This window comes from Furipterus horrens, unplaced genomic scaffold (assembly GCF_987537825.1).
Source record: "Furipterus horrens unplaced genomic scaffold, mFurHor1.1.pri manual_scaffold_4, whole genome shotgun sequence".
NCBI lineage: Eukaryota > Metazoa > Chordata > Mammalia > Chiroptera > Furipteridae > Furipterus > Furipterus horrens.
Window position 1 is genome coordinate 25,801,361 of NW_028327174.1, and position 16,666 is coordinate 25,818,026.

A 16,666-nucleotide genomic window follows, 5' to 3' on the forward strand; every position below is an offset into this window, starting at 1 on the left:
GACAAATTTTGTTTACTAGTCCTAAAATATTCCTACCTAAGTGTCAGAAAAGCAAAACCAAACAGGAATATTTAAAATACAATGGCAGTGAAGGTTTTAAGGGTAAAAAAGGTTTTGTCAACTAGTCCCACTATGTGCACCCTACTCTCCACATCCATACTTTACTTCCCCTTAGTCTAGGCCCTGGTTACTTTTAGTTGTCAGACCCTAACTAATCCTTCAGCACTAGCCTACCCCCCCGTCAAAATGTCTGCTTTTAAGCTAGTGACGGGCTTGACCCTCACGCCTTCCCAATACCTACACCTCATCTGAGCCTCTGCCTGGAACACCTGCCACCTTCCAGCTTGAGGCAGATTTATTCCACATGCCCTTTATTCTTGTCACACCTCCATTTTTCCGCAAGGTCCTTGCCAAGGCAGCTCTTCTAGTCTTCACTCACCCAGTCCAATCCTTCTTAAATTTTCTTAAATCTAACTTTCACCCAGAGACCTCTCACAACCAACTTAAATGACTTCACCTGTGATTCTTATTATCATCATTAACTCCATCTGCTTGCACTGAAGGCAAATGCTTTATTCCTTCATTGTGTAATTCTTTACTAACGGATGAGACTAAGCTTCTGGTCTTCTTAAGTCATCATGCCCAGTGTCATTTATGAACAGAGAGGTCGTTCAGATGTACATGGCAAGAATGGAGGACAGACCTTTAATAACTATTCCTCCTCGGTTTTTCCTACAAGAATTATAACACCACTTATATACATTACCATGTACCACAGATGTGTACCTGGTCTTTGGTCTTCCTACCCTGGGCTTATTCTGGGTGCGATGAGTTGGGAAATACTTAGTTTCTATACTGTAGTGTGCACTTGGTATAGACATGAAAGAATGAAGGCTGGCATGATACTGCTCGTGATCCAGTGTTTCATGTGCACGACAGCACCCATCATCTTATCTGATGACCTCACCACTTTATTTTGAGCTAAATCCTCTTTGCCATAACAGCAGGGCAGGTTCCACCACTGCTCCTTTAACAACTTGGACATTGCTGTTCTCACCAGGCTTATAGCTGCAAAGAGAGGTCCTTTCTCATATTTTAGTATAAACAGGTACCAGTTTTGATTTTATTTCATCGTATGAACACACATGACACATCAACATGAGAAATGCACAATTTAACCATTCAACAGCTTGCCTTGCTCCAAAAGAACACTATATTCATATTAAACATTTACACACTTTCCACCTAACTTTACAAATGTTCTAAACCATTTCCCAGCATTTCTCACACAGAAGTCTAGTTTTGCTCTTTAAAATCACCCTTCTGTATCATCCTCGCAGACTCCAGGGCTTCCCCTGGAGCACAAACTGAGGAGCGCCCGCCCCCCACCTGAGACGCCCACATGCTCCAGGATGAGCCTTGCAGGCTGCCTTTCAGCAAGGGAGTCTTGATTCCAAGAACTTGATTATTTGACATTAACAATCAAGGACTACAGGTTGTAGTGTATGACTATATCACAGTCACAAGAAGGAAGAGACCATGGTCAAGAGAAATCCCATGGCAAATTTATGCCCAAATTTCTCATCTAAACCAAGTCCCCTCACCCTCCTGAGACATACTTAACATTGGCCCTATTGCTTTCATTTCTTAAACATGTTCAACCATTGTGACCAAATTCTGAAAGCAGTGAGCAGTTACACATTTGTGTGTGTACACGCATCAAAAGTTACTGTGTGAATCCTTGAAAGGTCTGATTACATCCAAAATTTCAAAGTATAAAGAAACACTAACTCAGATGATTTAACCAAACTTTTTCAATAGGGTAACAGTGTACTCCCATGCAGTTTACGTTCTTCCTGCCTTCAGTTTAAACCCATCTCACACAGTGTATGATCTGGGCATCACCAGACACGTTCACTGTTACAATCAAGTCATGTCATTCTGTGCTGGTTTTGGCAGTCGCAACAGGAAACACCAAGTCACATCCTCGTCAGAAGACTGTCCGTTTCTCAAACACAGAAAAACCTGAGATATGAGTCAGCAACTAGCTACACTTACAGTAAAGAACAATGGTACCCACCCCCCCAAAAAAGCTGCTGACGTGAATGAAGGCTTCAAAAGAGGACCACACTGCAGTTGACAAAACCCAAGCCAGTTATGTGAAAGCAGATATGTACTGTCACTTGTGTACTTGTTCAAATCTCCTATTTTCAGCTGCCAGGATTGATCCCATAGCGATAGCAGGTCAAGGACTGACAGACCACCTTGGTCCCACCTCAGCTTGGTACGTCCCTTCTACTGAAAAATTATTGAGGACACTTTCTGAGAATAGCTTGGCTGTGGCTTTCCACTCTGCTCACAACGAAACAAAACTTAACCCCCTTCTCCTCACCTTCCTATCCTGGTGTGTTCTGAATACTCCTCGCTTGCTCAAGCCTCTCAGCCCGATTCGCCAATCTGAAAGTCTAAGGAAATTATAGAAATACCACCCTCGTCACATGCTAAGGGGAAAATAACCAGAGAAATGTTTCCTGCTGCTTCTCAGCAATTTTACAAACTTCTTTAATCTTTCTCCCTCTTGGTAGCTTCCGGTAAAAGTCGACCTTATCATTACACTTTCACAAAATGTTATCTGTGCAATGAGACAAATGGAAAACATCTACGCTGCCTGAGGGTTAGAAGTGCTGCTGCGCAGCTACCCAGCCAAATAAATTCACATCTGGCTTTAAACCAAGTTCATCTTTCTTTGGAGGATTACCAATCCCATTCTGGAGAGTTCTTTCGTTTATAAGGAGGGAGGCACATTTGTTCAGCCCTCCCCCTGACAACCTTAGCTTAAATCATTAGCTGCCAGATTCCTGGATGCTACACTGAGTCCTAGATGGTTTCCCTTCTTTTTCTTCATAAAGCTGAGAAGGAAGGAAGGAATATATTACCACCTCCATCCAGGCCCAACTGGAAATCTGTGCATAGATGGTTTGAGTTGGACTGAAAAGTGTGACTAGCCACCAACCTATTCACGATGCCGAGAAAACGGGCTCCCAGATGTGGTAGTGGTGAAAGCCCCGACTCTGTCTGAGGTACTGGGTTTGCTCTGAAGTAGATCTTGGCAAGGCCCCTACTGGTCTGAACAGGAGAATGAATGCTGCTCGAATCACTCGGCTGCCCAGTGAGCTTAGATTTGTGAATCAGCTTGGGATGTGATCGTTTCTCTTGGCTTTACCATTAGGTTCTGTCCCTAGTAGGGTCTACCCACCCGACCCACAAGCTGGCTCAGTCTCAGCGCTAAGGTGCACTATGGAAGGACAGGACAGAGACTAGTACTTGAGATTTCTGTAGCACAACATGAAAACGGGAGGGAACTTCGTCCTCCAACACCAAATAAAACTTAGTAAGAACGAGAGGATGTGCAATTCACTGCATATAACTTTTATCTGTCTACGGGGAGCTCTAGCATCTGCCCTTCCACTTGCGTTGAGAGAAATATTAGCTGATCTCTCAAATGCAGATGTTGAGAACAATTGTGTTGATCCATCTTTTGCTTTTACACCATAGCTCCATTTTCCAAAAATATTTATGTACATATATATATTTCAGATTTACAGGGAATATTCTTTGTGTGTGTGTGTGAACAAGAAAAAAACTGTCAACAGAGTCCCAAGCATCTTTCTTCTCAGGAGACCTCAATGATTTCCATGCTGCCTGAAAAGCTTGACTGGCTGCCCACCTTCCCCAGTTCTTCCCGCGACCTGTTCTCTGACATGATGCCCTCGCCAAATTCCATCTGGCAGCTTCTGCGTTTGAACTGCTTTTCAAAGGGGCTCTCTTCGTGCCAGCTCCGCCGGGAGTCAGCTCTGTCACTCGGCTTCTGCCGCCTGCGCACGGAATAGACTTGGTCGCTGCAGGTGGGCAGCTGGCTGCAGCTGCAGGCAGAGTAGCTGGCATTGCCGCCGTAGATGGCTGAGGCCGAGTAGAAGTGAGAGGGCTCCGTGGCAAAATACCAGCTATTGGTCAAGGAAGGGGTGGAGGTCTGGGGCTCCAAGCTATCTGAGTGCCAGCCCTTGAGGCCCAGTCCAGCAGCGGACTTCGCGAGGTGTTGCTGGCTGGTGGAAAGGCCAAAGAGAAAGTTGGTGTGGTAGTTGTCCTCCACACTCCCACTGCGATGCAGAGGAGATAAAAAGGACCTCTGGGGGGCACCACTGCTGCTGCTTCTTACTGAATGTAAGCGCTTGCTCTGGCTGTCTGAAGGCCTGGGAGTCTGCGGCTTTGTAGGGATGTTGGCGTCCTCCTTATCTGGGCTGGTTTCTGGAGTCTGCTCTGATACTTCCTCAACTGGAGAGAACTGGCATAGCTTGCTGGGCCCATCCAGAGTCGTGGAGGGTTTGTAGTAGTCCAGTGCGTCTTCCGATGAGGAGAAGCCATGCAAGGATGCCGCCATACTGGCTGAGTACGAAACTGACTTGATGTCCAGAGAGAAGGAACGCTTGAGCTTATTGCTGTCTTCCAGCTTGTCTGAGGACAGGTGGAGCCCGTTGAGCGCCTGTACCAGTGGGCTGTCCTCTATCAGTGGTGGCTGTATGCTGGGCACGCTGGCAGGATGCACAGGCCTCTGCCCTGCTGCCTCTGAGGTAGCAGAGTTGGCACAGGGTGGACTGAGGGACATCTCGCTTCTCTGTCCACCCTCTGAGGCTGCAGGGACAGGTTCATGTGGCTTCTCCAGGTGCAGCAGCTTGAGTTTGCTCTTTGGCCCTGATGCTCCAGTCTGGTTCTTAATCTTCTTCTCATAGTCCAGGAGTTGGCCCAGAAAGTTGAAGTTTGGAGATATAGTGGGTCTTTTTTCTTTCACAAATCTATGAAGAGAAGAAAACAACAAAACCCTTGAATTTTATGACTACCCTTTATCTTAAGAATATTAAGTAAATAAATGAAATAGGGAATAATTAGACATACCCTTCCAAATACCTTTGGAAGATGACTGTTTTAATTAGGGAGACACCTCAACATAGAGAACAGAAGGGCCTCTGCACTGAGAAGCTTTATAACTGGTCCCTGGAGCATGCTAGAAAGAGGGGGTGCCAGGTCCCCAAAACCTCTTGTTTTAGCCTCCTTATTTTCAAGGACCGAAAGCTTCCAGTGCAAGTGATGAAAAGGTTCTTTCCTCACCCCCGCTGCTGCCATCAGAAAGAAGTGTGGTGTAATAGCTACTTTTCATCTTCTATTTCCCAATAGCATGCCTTCTCAGAGTCCCCAAAGCTACTTCTTCAAGACAGTTCACATTTTAATGATCAAAAAAGAGGGTACCAGATGGCCAGAGCACAAAAGTACACAATTCCAAGTTCCTTCTCTGTGTTCTCCAAAAGTGATAGTCCATCTGTGTGTGCCTAGCACTATGCTATACTTTAAATCAAGTTAATAGAGTATTATTCAGTCCTCAAAACCACTCTATGTCAGGTGGGTATAACTACCTCCATCACTGAGGTGCCTAAAGCCCTTAAGTGACTTGTTCCAAATCACACAGCTACTAAGTGATGATACTGGGATTCAAAACCAGGTTGAAGGTCTGTTTTTGTCACTACCATATTGAAGAAGATTCATCAAGGGATCAACACTAGTAATAAATAGCTGTTATGTTTCACTGTGGAAATAAAGACACTTAAGAGATAGCAGATAAACTCTTTAGTGGCTCCTGGCCCTCATGGACACTCCTCACAAGATGCAGGAGTGAAACTACACTGAAAATTTATATTTGAACAAGGAAAGAGAAAAATTAAAAATAAGCTCCTTGGAAATCAAGTAACCTAAAACAAATTAACAAAGCCAAGAAATGACTGGCTCAACGTTAACAAGCATAAATGTAGAGTCCTCATAATAAGGCTTCGTACATAAGTGTGCCTTTTCTCCTGGTTTCTGTGTGGCGCAGGAGGAACTTGGGGTGAAGAGTCTGAAGGACGGATGACAGGGCTAATGCAGACAGGGCGCTCATTACCACTTCCTTCCTCACGTGGAAGCTGTTTAGGCTTCCCAATTTGAAAGGAAAAAAATCCCCAGACACGCCAGTTTCATGCATCTCTATTAATTCCTAATCACATGAAAACTAACCACTCTATCCAATAAGACACGCAGAGGACTCAGATTGTTCAGTTACAAAAGAAAATCCCAGTCCCTGGTGGGCTGTTGTCACCTGCCTGCCCTCCATTCTGAGAAAGGGGGTGGGAGAACCCAGTCAAAATTACACACTATGAGATCTGGGCAACTCTAGAAAGGAGGAAATTTTATGCAGTGAATAGAGTCTAACAATTATTAGTCTGACAATATTTGCATGTATTAGGTTTCCTTCTCACAATGAAATTGATGAAGTCTGAAGGAGAGTAGAAATTCTATGAGTAGTCACCTGGAACTTTTTTCCTCATATTTAAATGAGAATAAATGATATATCCCCAATTAGGAAAATATATAAATTCACATAACAGGATCGAGATCTGTTTGGATTTGTTGTTCCTAAAACAGAACAAGTAGCCGAGGATGCATGTGACACATGTTAAGAGTAGAATTTGTGCTGAATTATAAAAATGCATTCTTCTCCCATCTCTGAAAAGACCATTTAAAAATCTAGTCACCTGTAAGGAGTGTAACCATGAACAGCTTTAATTTGGTTACCCACCCTCACATCTCATCGTTTCGGGGCATATGAAAAGCCAGCCACACCAGACATGTCCCTGTCCTCACCTGTAAGCTTCATCTAAGGACATATCCATCCTCTTCATGATGTAGGCAATGGCGATGGTGGCAGAGCGAGAGATCCCAGCCAAGCAGTGCACCAGGACACATCCATTGGAGGCTTTTGCTTTTTCTGTGTTAGTCAAATTCAAGAAGGGTCAGTGGTCTTTCATCTGACAACTCAAAGTACATCGCATCTATTTACAGGTATTTCCTTTTAATAGCCTTTTAAGGAGGCAGGGGAAGATAATCTCCCCACTATTTACATATAAGACAATGAAGGTCCAACCATGTGAATAAGCAATTTGTCCCTAACTCAGGTTAACTGACTCTTATTCAGTACTTTTCACCATGCATTTTTGCATTATTTGTTATTTTAATAACTCCTGGAGTATAAATCCTACATGCCATGATTCTATTTTAGTGTAGAAAATTTCAGAAATACAGGAAAATATAAAGAAAATAACACCCCAAATCTTAAGATATAGCTAGTATCTTGTTTACCCATGTTGACTATCACTTCAACTTTTTTCTAGTAAAGAGATTACATTTTTTTTCCAATTTTTAGATATAACTGACATAGGTGTACAACATAATTTAATATATGAAAGATATTAAAATTTTCAAAATATTTTTCATTTCAAACATGGAAAATACATTACTATTTAAATAGCAGGGAGGCGGAGACTTCCGGCAAAGATGGAGGCCTAGATTGACACACTCCATCTCCCTCTACAACTAAGAAGGAATACATCTACCACGAAACCAGAAATAACCAGAAATTCCAGAAAATAAAGCTACATGGAAGTCCAACATATAAAGTTAAAAACAAGTGGTGCTTGTCCAGATGGGTGGAGGGGCAAAGCCGGGGAGGAGAGGTCAAGCTGTGCTGGCAGAGGCAGCAGTGGCGATAGCGGTAGGACAGTGGTAAGCACAGACACCCGTATTTTAAAAGAAGCAAGAAACACCTGGGGAGCACCCCCGGCTACCAACCAGACTCGTCAGCTCGCGATTCCAATGCTGGGGAAGGCAGACCCCCATTGCCTCAGACTGTGAAGGCCAGAGGGCATGGGGATGGCAGAGGAGACTCCCAGGCTCTCAGTGGAGAGTAAATGGCAGGAATCCATCTTGGATCCCCGCCCCCACACAAAACACCACAGTGTGGTGAGAAGGGTCACCCAGTAGTGACAAGTGCATGGGACTCCGCCCCCTATAGCATAGGAGGTGTGACAGCCCCACCCAGGAAGCAAAGGTAAACACAAAACTGTCAGGATGGCACAGATTATGATAGAGATCCCGGTGACGGTGACTCAGCTGACCAGACAGCAAATATCTAATCTAACAGCTCAGCAGATAGGAAATCTTTCTGAGACACAGTTCAGAACTTTGGTTACAAGAAAGCTTACAGACCTAACAGCTGATCTTAAGACGGGGAAGGAATGAAGGCTAGTCCTGCTGAAATGAATGAAAACACATACGAAACAAGTGGTGAGGGAAAGAAAAACAGGGATCAAATCAACAAATTGGAACACAGGGAAGGAACAGTCAACCAGTGCAGAAAGAGGAAACAAAAAGTGAGGAAAATGAGGGGAGGATCAGAAACCTATGGGACAGCTATAAGCAGGCCAACATCTGAATCAGGGTTGCCAGAAGGTGAAGAAGAACTAGAAATTGAAAAATTATGTGGAAAAATAATGAAGCAGAACCTCCCTAACTTGGGGAAGGAAATAGACTTACAGGTCCAGGAAGCACAGAGTGTTCCAAAACAACTGGACCCAGGGAGAACCACACCAAGACACACTATAATCAAAATGTCAAAAATTAAGGATAAAGAGAGAATCTTAAAAGCAGCAAGAGAGAAGACAATTACGTACAAAGGGGTCCCAATAAGACTATCAGCTGATTTCTCAAAAGAAACTCTGCAGGCAAGAAGGGACCGGCAAGAAATATTCGAAGTAATGAAAAGCAAAAACCTACAACCACAATTACTCTATCCAGCGAAGCTGTCATTCAGAATAGAAGGGCAGAGAAAGTGCTTCCAGGACAAAGTAAAACTGAAGGAGTTCCTCAGATCCAAACCACTGTTATATCGAATGTTGAAGGGACTTGTTTAGGAGAAAGAGGATCAAAACTATGAACATTAAAATGAAAACTGTACCACAACAACCAACAGCAGAAGCTAGGGAACTGAAACAAAGGCAAACTAAGTAGGCAACAAGAGTGGGAAAAGAATTATAGGTATGGGGAACATTATTGTGGGAGGTCAGTGGGGAGGGGTAAGGGGGAAAAAGAGGGAGATGGTACAGGAATTAAGAAGCATAGTAGGAGGGAGTGGAGTAGATAGAAGATGTTGAGAAGAACTATATGCACAACCAATGGGCATGGACTAAGGGGGGGAGCACTGGAGGGAGGGCGCCCCTGGGTGGAGAGGAACAAACGGAAAAGAAATTGGGACAACTGTAACAGCATAATCAATATAGCATATTAAAAAAAAATAGCAGGGAGGCAGACAGACTGTTAATCACAGTGGGATCACAGCACAAGAAGATGCCAGGTCAAGCTCCTTTTAAAGTGCTGACTCAGAACCCCATTTTTCATTAGGAGACTTTTCTGTATGTCCTGAAGTGGCTCAACTTTGTTGAATTGAAGAAGAAAACCAAGAGAGACTATAAATCAGGTTTAGTAAGTCACCCTAACAAGGACCAAGAGAACTGTCATCCCTTTCTTGATATCCAGGAGTTACTGTCTGGTTACATAATCTTCATACCCTGCAGCATGATAGAATCACTCGTGGCCACTTTGTTAGAACCAAGAGCCAAGGCAATTCAACAAACAGTGCTGCCATCTCTTACTGCTGAGGAGCTTTAATAGCTTTCTTGTGGGAGTGGATTAAATGATCCTACACAGCCTGGAGGCAACTAACATTTTAACCAGTACTATGACTGCCTCAATTCTAAATAATTACATATGTGCTTATCATGAGTTGCTGCCATGGAGCTAAATTCCGCCCTTTTCATTCTTGTTTTAGTGGATACTACCAAACGTTTACCAAGGACTCAGCTCCGGTCTTAGTGGAGAGTGGTAAACAGAGAAACACTGCTCATTCTTGAATAGCGTAACAGGTTGACCCTTGGTGTTCTAATAATATACTCAGCCATGACTGACCATGGCTTCAAAACGCCCTGCAGAAGACTAGCAAGCACACTGAACAAGGGACTGATTCCCAAATTGGGCTGGTGATTGGCCCTGAATTATTGGGTGTGATAAGGATGGCGGCCCCAGTAAATGGTGTCAAGCATTTTCAAGTATTTTCAGATACTACAAATAAATTACACTGTGTGTGTGTGTGTGTGTGTGTGTGTGTGTGTGTTTAACGAACTTGGAACATGGTGAGGTTCCTTTCGTATGAATTAGAAGTGGCAGGGTGACACCACTATCTCCCATGAAGGAAGAAAACAAGTGGAGGGCAAAGTTACTCACATTCTCTTTTCTATTAATGCTCCAAAACCCTGGGCAGTGTCACGACTTATTGAAATCAGGTTCTCTTAAATAGATTCTGAAATTGCACTTTTAGCTGAGATTAGAACCAAATGTCCCTGGATCAGTGTGATAAGCAATGAGCACATTAACCAGAATTGTTTAATCTTTTAAAGAGGCAAAAACTAAATGACATGCTGAGTATTTCCTAAAAGTACAATGGGGGGGGATTAATCTTAGGAGTTTTGTTTGTGATTATGTTAATGTGAAATAGCTATTTATCTTAAGATGTTTCACCGATGCATCCTAATTAAAGATGAAAACTCTTGGGCCCTGGCCAGGTAGCTCAGTTGGTTAGAGCATCGTCCCGATGTGCCAAGGTTGTGGTTCAATCTTCATCAGGGCACATACAAGCTGCAACCAATGAATGCATCACAAATAAGTGGAACAACAAATCAGTTTCTCTCTCTCCCTCCCTTCCTCTCTAAAGCCAAAAAATAAATTTTTTTAAAAAAAGATGAAAACTTTTGGCAATCTGGAATCTCTAAAACAGAGAGAACTGTTTCACAATTACCGAAAGTTATAAAATCATTATCCCAAAAATTTCCCTTGCAGATGAAAGTACATATAGTGAGAGGCTTAATTTACATAATTTCACTTTTTAAAAGGAACTGGTTTCTTTTTTAAATTATAGTTAACCAATTCAGAGTATTTAATTATGGATTTGGGTGCTCAAATTTATGTGCCTTAGGGTGGGGGACAATGACAAAAACTCACGTAGAACACCAAGGGTCAACCTGCTATGCTATTCAAGAGTGAGCAATGTTTCTCCTCTGTTCACCAGTCTCCACTAAAACTGTTACAGAAACAGGGGAGTCCAAAAATTCCCAGAGTTTGCTGCTGGGGGATGGGGAGAAGTAAGCAGCTTTTCAAATGCTTCCACATGCCTGAGGCTGGTGGCTACTGTCTTTCTTATGCAAATGGCTTTAATGCATCCAAAGCCTCAGGCAGATGGGAGGAGTCTTGAACCAGGGGACGGTATGGAAAGCACACAGAGCCTACGTAAGGTTCTGTGAATGGTCAGAACTGTTTGCAACGCCCACTGCGTCAGATGACGCAGTCAGGGATATATAAGCAGCTGCAGACATTTTAGCTCACTCTCTCAAGCTCTCATTTGGGCTCTGGCTCTCACTGGCGCTCTGGCTCTCGCTCTGGCACTCTGGGACTCTCTCTGGCTCTCGCTCGTGCTCTTACTCTGAGACTCTCGCTCTCTGACTCTCACTCGCGCGCTCGCGCTGGCTCTCGCTCTCTTGCTCTCTCGTGTGCTCCCTCCACGTGGCTTGGTGAAGGGGCCTGCTCCATGTGGCTTGGAGAAGGAGTCTCCAGGCTGCTTTAAGAGGCTCTCGCCATGCAGTTCTGAGAAGGAGAGAAGATCCACGCGGTTTGCAGGAAGAAGGCAGTTTGCAAGGAGGCTGAGAATCCAGGCGATCCTGCATTGAGAGCTGGAGGGCACCACAGCACAGAAAGGACCTCCCCAATCAGATTGAATGATTGGCAGCTGCTGGTAAAACTGAACTGTGTTTGGAAAGTAGGGAAACGGTTTCTGTGACTTCCCTAAAACTAGCCTGGTTTGGAAGGGGGGGGGAGGCAAGGATATGTGTTTGTGGGTGTTTTAAAGAGCATAAGACTTAATAACAGAAATCCGCAAGTAACTAAATCTATATAACTGTTAAATAAACAATTCTTTTTTCTTTTCACCAAACTCTGGTATTGAGAGTTATAATTTTGGCGGCGGGCAATCGGGCCCCTAACTAAAGAGCCCGTGGGTTTGTTTTCAACTGGAGCAGCCCAGGGGTTCTGTAACAAGACCACGCTGCAAACACACATCACCAGCTTACTACCAGCAGACTCGATCCTGCGGCACCAAAGCGGCACCACAACCCCGGAAGCTGGGAGTCGTGTTGGGGGTGGAGTGGCTCCAGGACTGACATTACGGTACAAATCAGATTGTGTCGCAACAGTGAACAAACGAGCGAGAGAGAGAGAAAGAGAGAGAGTGTGTGTGTGTGTGTGTATAAGAAAATTTGATTAGATCCACAACTATTTGAAATTACTGGCACATGGACTGAGGCTTAGAAATCTTGTGACATAAAGACTTTAAATGTAATGGGATTTGTTTTCACAGGATTTGACTTTTCTCTGGGAAAAACAGAGCAGTGAGGCAAAAACAGTTTAAGGAAAGCCACCGAAGTTTCTGAAGTATTTTATAGGGTTTCAAAAAGTGGGTAAGAGATTTAACCCCAAAAGTCTAACTGAGTTTCAAACACTTGCAAATTCACAATCACAGATCCTATCAGGCTTAACGTTGGTAGCGTTCAGTTAGCTAGAATGTCACAAGGCCAGTCCTTTGGGAAAGCGTGGCACACACGTCACCTTAGCCACTAAATGAGATAAGCAGCATCATGTGTTGTTCCAGACTTCTGAAATCTCTGAAACAGGCTTCTTTTCTCCTAAAAAAGGGGGTGGGGAATGGAGGGAAAGGATGTACCTATACCAAAGGTCTTCTAATATTACTTGAGCTACTTACCAATGAAATCTACAGATCTGTCCAACCACGGCAAGATTTTCTCACAGAAGCTGTCATTCACAGGCACACGCAGGAAGTGAGACTCGGGGATGAAGTCAGGCTTTGGGCAGGTATTGCTGGCATTTAACACATAACCAATCCCATTCTGCTGTATTAGTTCCTGTGGAGGGAAAGAGCAGTTAAAATGACTCATAGCATATGAACATGGTCATTCTGAAAGTCAAGTTGAATGTAATGACAGAAATTCCTAGTTTCCTTGAAATAATCAGAATTCGTTCAATACTAGCTTCCTAAAACTGGTCAGGGTTCAACTAGTTTCCAGAACTGGTGAGGGTTCATTCAATAAGTGAACCCCAAAAACCTAGCATAATGACATCCATAGACTTAAGCTAAAAATAGCATGTTCTTTGAAGGGTGAAAAGTCTGCTTAAAATAGTATGCTTGAAAATCATACATCAGTAACAAAGTCAACTCTCAATTATTACTTCATTACTAGAAAGAGAAGTAGAACAAAGAATACAAAATAAAACCACAACAGTTTACTGTGACTTTAGAACATGTGCACATACAAGAATATTTTCTTTTCCCAAACTGAACATGCTGGTGGTTCTCTTAAGATACAATTCTAGGCAGTCTTCTCATTCTAAATACTCGTTTTAAAGGTTGAATCTATTTACATAGGTTTAACGATCATCTCTACAGATGAATCTTATACTCCCTCCTCACTTTCTGACCCGTATTTGCAGCCACCTACTGGACATCTCTGTCTGAATCTTCCTCAGGCCCTTCAGACTCAGCACGTGAGAAGCTCAGCCCATTATCTTTCTCTCTTCTCTGCCCCAAATTCCCATTTCCTCTCTGTAATCTAAAATTGGTTTACGGTAGTAACATCCACCCAAATGCTTGACCTAGAAAATAGGATCAATTCATTTTGCTTCTTTCTCACAACCCCCATATCCAAACAGGTGCCAAATCCTTCTGGTACCACCTCTCCCGCTTATCTTCTCTGTACTCAGTGATACTGCTCAGTGGTCAGTCCTCATCATGATAACTTAAAAGCCACCAAGGGAGCTCCTGAAGTTTGCAGTGTTTTCTTCTCCAAAACATAAACTAAACAAACACTAGAGTAATCGTCCTTCAAACTAACAGGGCTAAGTGCTTTATCCACACTTTCAATTTCATCGTGTCTCACTGCCCACTCCAGGCCCCGTGCAACCTCCGCATCCCCCGACATCACTCGTGCACCCACCCTCCTGTGCCACTGTTCACGCTGTGCTTAGCAGGTCCTGTTCCCCCTCCTGATGACTCTCTTTCGCTCTTCCTACCTGGTTTAAATTAACCTTGCTATGAACTCTTCCCCGCTCCTGCGTAATTAACCACTGCATTCTCTGGCCTTCCAAAATACTTTGTTCACACTATTAGCAAAGCACGTTGCATACTATGTTATAATTAGCAGATAATTCTTGTCCGTGCTATTAAGTAATGAAGTAGTGAGATCTTGGACTGATTTTTGCTTGTTTTTCTACATTCAGCACCAGATACCCAGCTGCATTCAATTCGTGTTTCTTCAACTGATGGCCCCGTCGACCATTTTCCAGGCAAGCCTCTACGACTGCTTCATTTAGTTATCCACTGCTGCCTCTCAGGAAGTGCCCTAAGCCTGAAACAATCCTCCTATAAGTGACTCTGGTCACTTCTTCCTTTTCTTGGAATGCTACCTCCTCTACAAATCTTTTCCAAGACCTGAAAGACAGTAATTTCCTTCTTTACCCTCCTGAAACTTGCCAATTCCCTAATCCCTTCATTTACCCCATTTTGGCACAATAAATATACTTTATTTTACATAAGAGGTAGACTTCATAAACCAGACCGTATTGCAACACCATATCAACTGTGAGATAACAATGTCAAGAAATAGCCTTTGGAACCAGGGGAGCTTCTCACAGTGACCACCCTGTAGCTGTGCCCAAGCCCCAGCCCTCTGATTGTCTCAGAGGCTTCCGTGAGGTGAATAATCAGGCGGTGACGATCTTAATGGTGTTTACTAGTACAGCTTTTAAACTGTACATGCAGCAAAGGTCACATCTGTTTTCCATGCTGAGGTCACCTACTACCGCTTCTCCCATATAAGAACAGCAGTAGGTCAGGCAGCAGTGACTCAACCCCAGATGGTTATCTGAGGAGACTCATCCACGTCTTATTTGCCCTCATCCCCTACCCCCACCCCTCCACCTCCACTGTCGCCTCTACTGCAGTCAGCAGGCGTCACAGAGCTGGTCTTCCGGCCGCGTTCACTCTGGGATCTGCTGTGGCAGGTTTGCGGATGCCTCACACTGACTGCTGCCACCAGCCACCTGCAAGTACACCGTGATGCTGCACAGACAGGCGATGTGGAAAAGGGGCGGCTCTGACCTGATTTCAGAAACACCAAGGACCCATGCTTATAACACTGTTTATATCTCAAAGTGGTCTTCACTTATAAAACAATGTACCATAAAATGTGGATTTAAATAATAGCTTTAAGTCACTGGCAAAGGGGGGAGGGAAAAAGACATTAATGTGTTGAAACTGAGTGATAATAAAATAATTTAAACACAAAAGGAGAAAAAAATGGAATAATTTCACTTGATTTATAAAAATTTTACTTATAGAAAACCTATTTATTGAATCAATGTATGTAAGTGCTACCTGAAAAATCTTTTTGTAATAAAATGGGACTTTAATAAATAAAACATGGTCATTTTAAAAACAAAAAAGCAAATAAAAATCCTAAAATGTCACCAGATAAAACTTAAATATGATTTGGCTAACTGAATTAAATACCATAAATAAGTACCCTCTCATCTGGATTTGTAGTTACTATGTCTGTGGAAAAAGTCAGTTGAAGGAGAAAATGACATGTATGTATTCAAAACATTTTAACTCAAAACAAAAAATGTACATTAATCTTCTAACTTCTGATGCAGGAGCCCTACTTTTATTTTCACAGGTTTGCTGGCTGGAGTTCTTAAGCAAATCACAACCAAAGGCATCCACCCCTTATGTTTCCATTGCTTTAAATGGGCAAGAACGGGTGAAACAATATCAGAACAGAATCCTTGTAGATCGTGACTGTCCCCTAAATATTTTACAGTTGCCTTCCTCCCACCTAGTCAGACAGAAAAAAATGCAAAGCAATTTGTCTTTCCTGAATCTTTCTAAAACATTTAACTTAGGTCATAGAAAAACGATTCTCTTCCCTCACTCATACCTCACTGATGTAGGTAATACTTTAATTAATGTATATAATTGTGAAAACAAATACACGAGCCTAAACAGGTTCAGGGACACACACAACTGCCGCTGGCTGTGGCAGTAGATGTGCTGCAGCCAGAGGCAGGCACGTACCCTAAGGCCAGTGCTCACCGCTGAGGGCGTCAGGGCAGAGACCCAGAGCGGCTCTGAGGTCAGTTACACCCCCGGCTGAAATCTCCCGTAACTATGCATGAACTGCATCTCCTGATCCTTCTCCTGTGCATGTAAGTGGCTGAGAGGGCATCTCTGTCAAAGCTTCTGAGGATGGAACTGGACAGAGCTACAATTATGGAGAATGGGTCTAATTGTGTTATTAAAATAATGGTTTTTATTCATAAATGGATATCAATGATGTCTTACTAAATTATAAAGATATTTATGTTATTCATTCAGTTTTGTTTCAGTATATTGTGTAAAACATACACAACTATTACCTAACCTCCCTCAGCTTCAGTTTCCTCAACTGTAGAACAGGTGATTATACAATGTTACGTGTCAATTATATCTCAATAAAAAAGCTTATAAATCACATGGTATATGAATTATACTCAGTAAAGCTATTACCCCCACCACCACCAAAAAGCCTATAAT

General features: G+C 43.1%; 1 protein-coding gene across 4 annotated transcripts in view; it reads right to left on the reverse strand.

The window, feature by feature from the left end:
* Positions 1 to 1,619: 1,619 nt before the first annotated feature.
* DUSP16 (dual specificity phosphatase 16) overlaps positions 1,620 to 16,666 on the reverse strand; it is a 98,782-nt gene continuing 83,735 nt past the window's right edge. For all 4 annotated transcript variants that reach the window (XM_090272858.1, XM_090272859.1, XM_090272856.1 and 1 more), the window contains 3 exons: positions 12,782 to 12,941; positions 6,727 to 6,850; positions 1,620 to 4,850 (listed from right to left, as the gene is read on the reverse strand). In XM_090272858.1, coding sequence (XP_090128984.1) covers positions 3,674 to 4,850; positions 6,727 to 6,850; positions 12,782 to 12,941 — 1,461 coding nt within the window. In that variant the 3' untranslated portion in view covers positions 1,620 to 3,673. The remainder of the gene's footprint in view (positions 4,851 to 6,726; positions 6,851 to 12,781; positions 12,942 to 16,666) is intronic.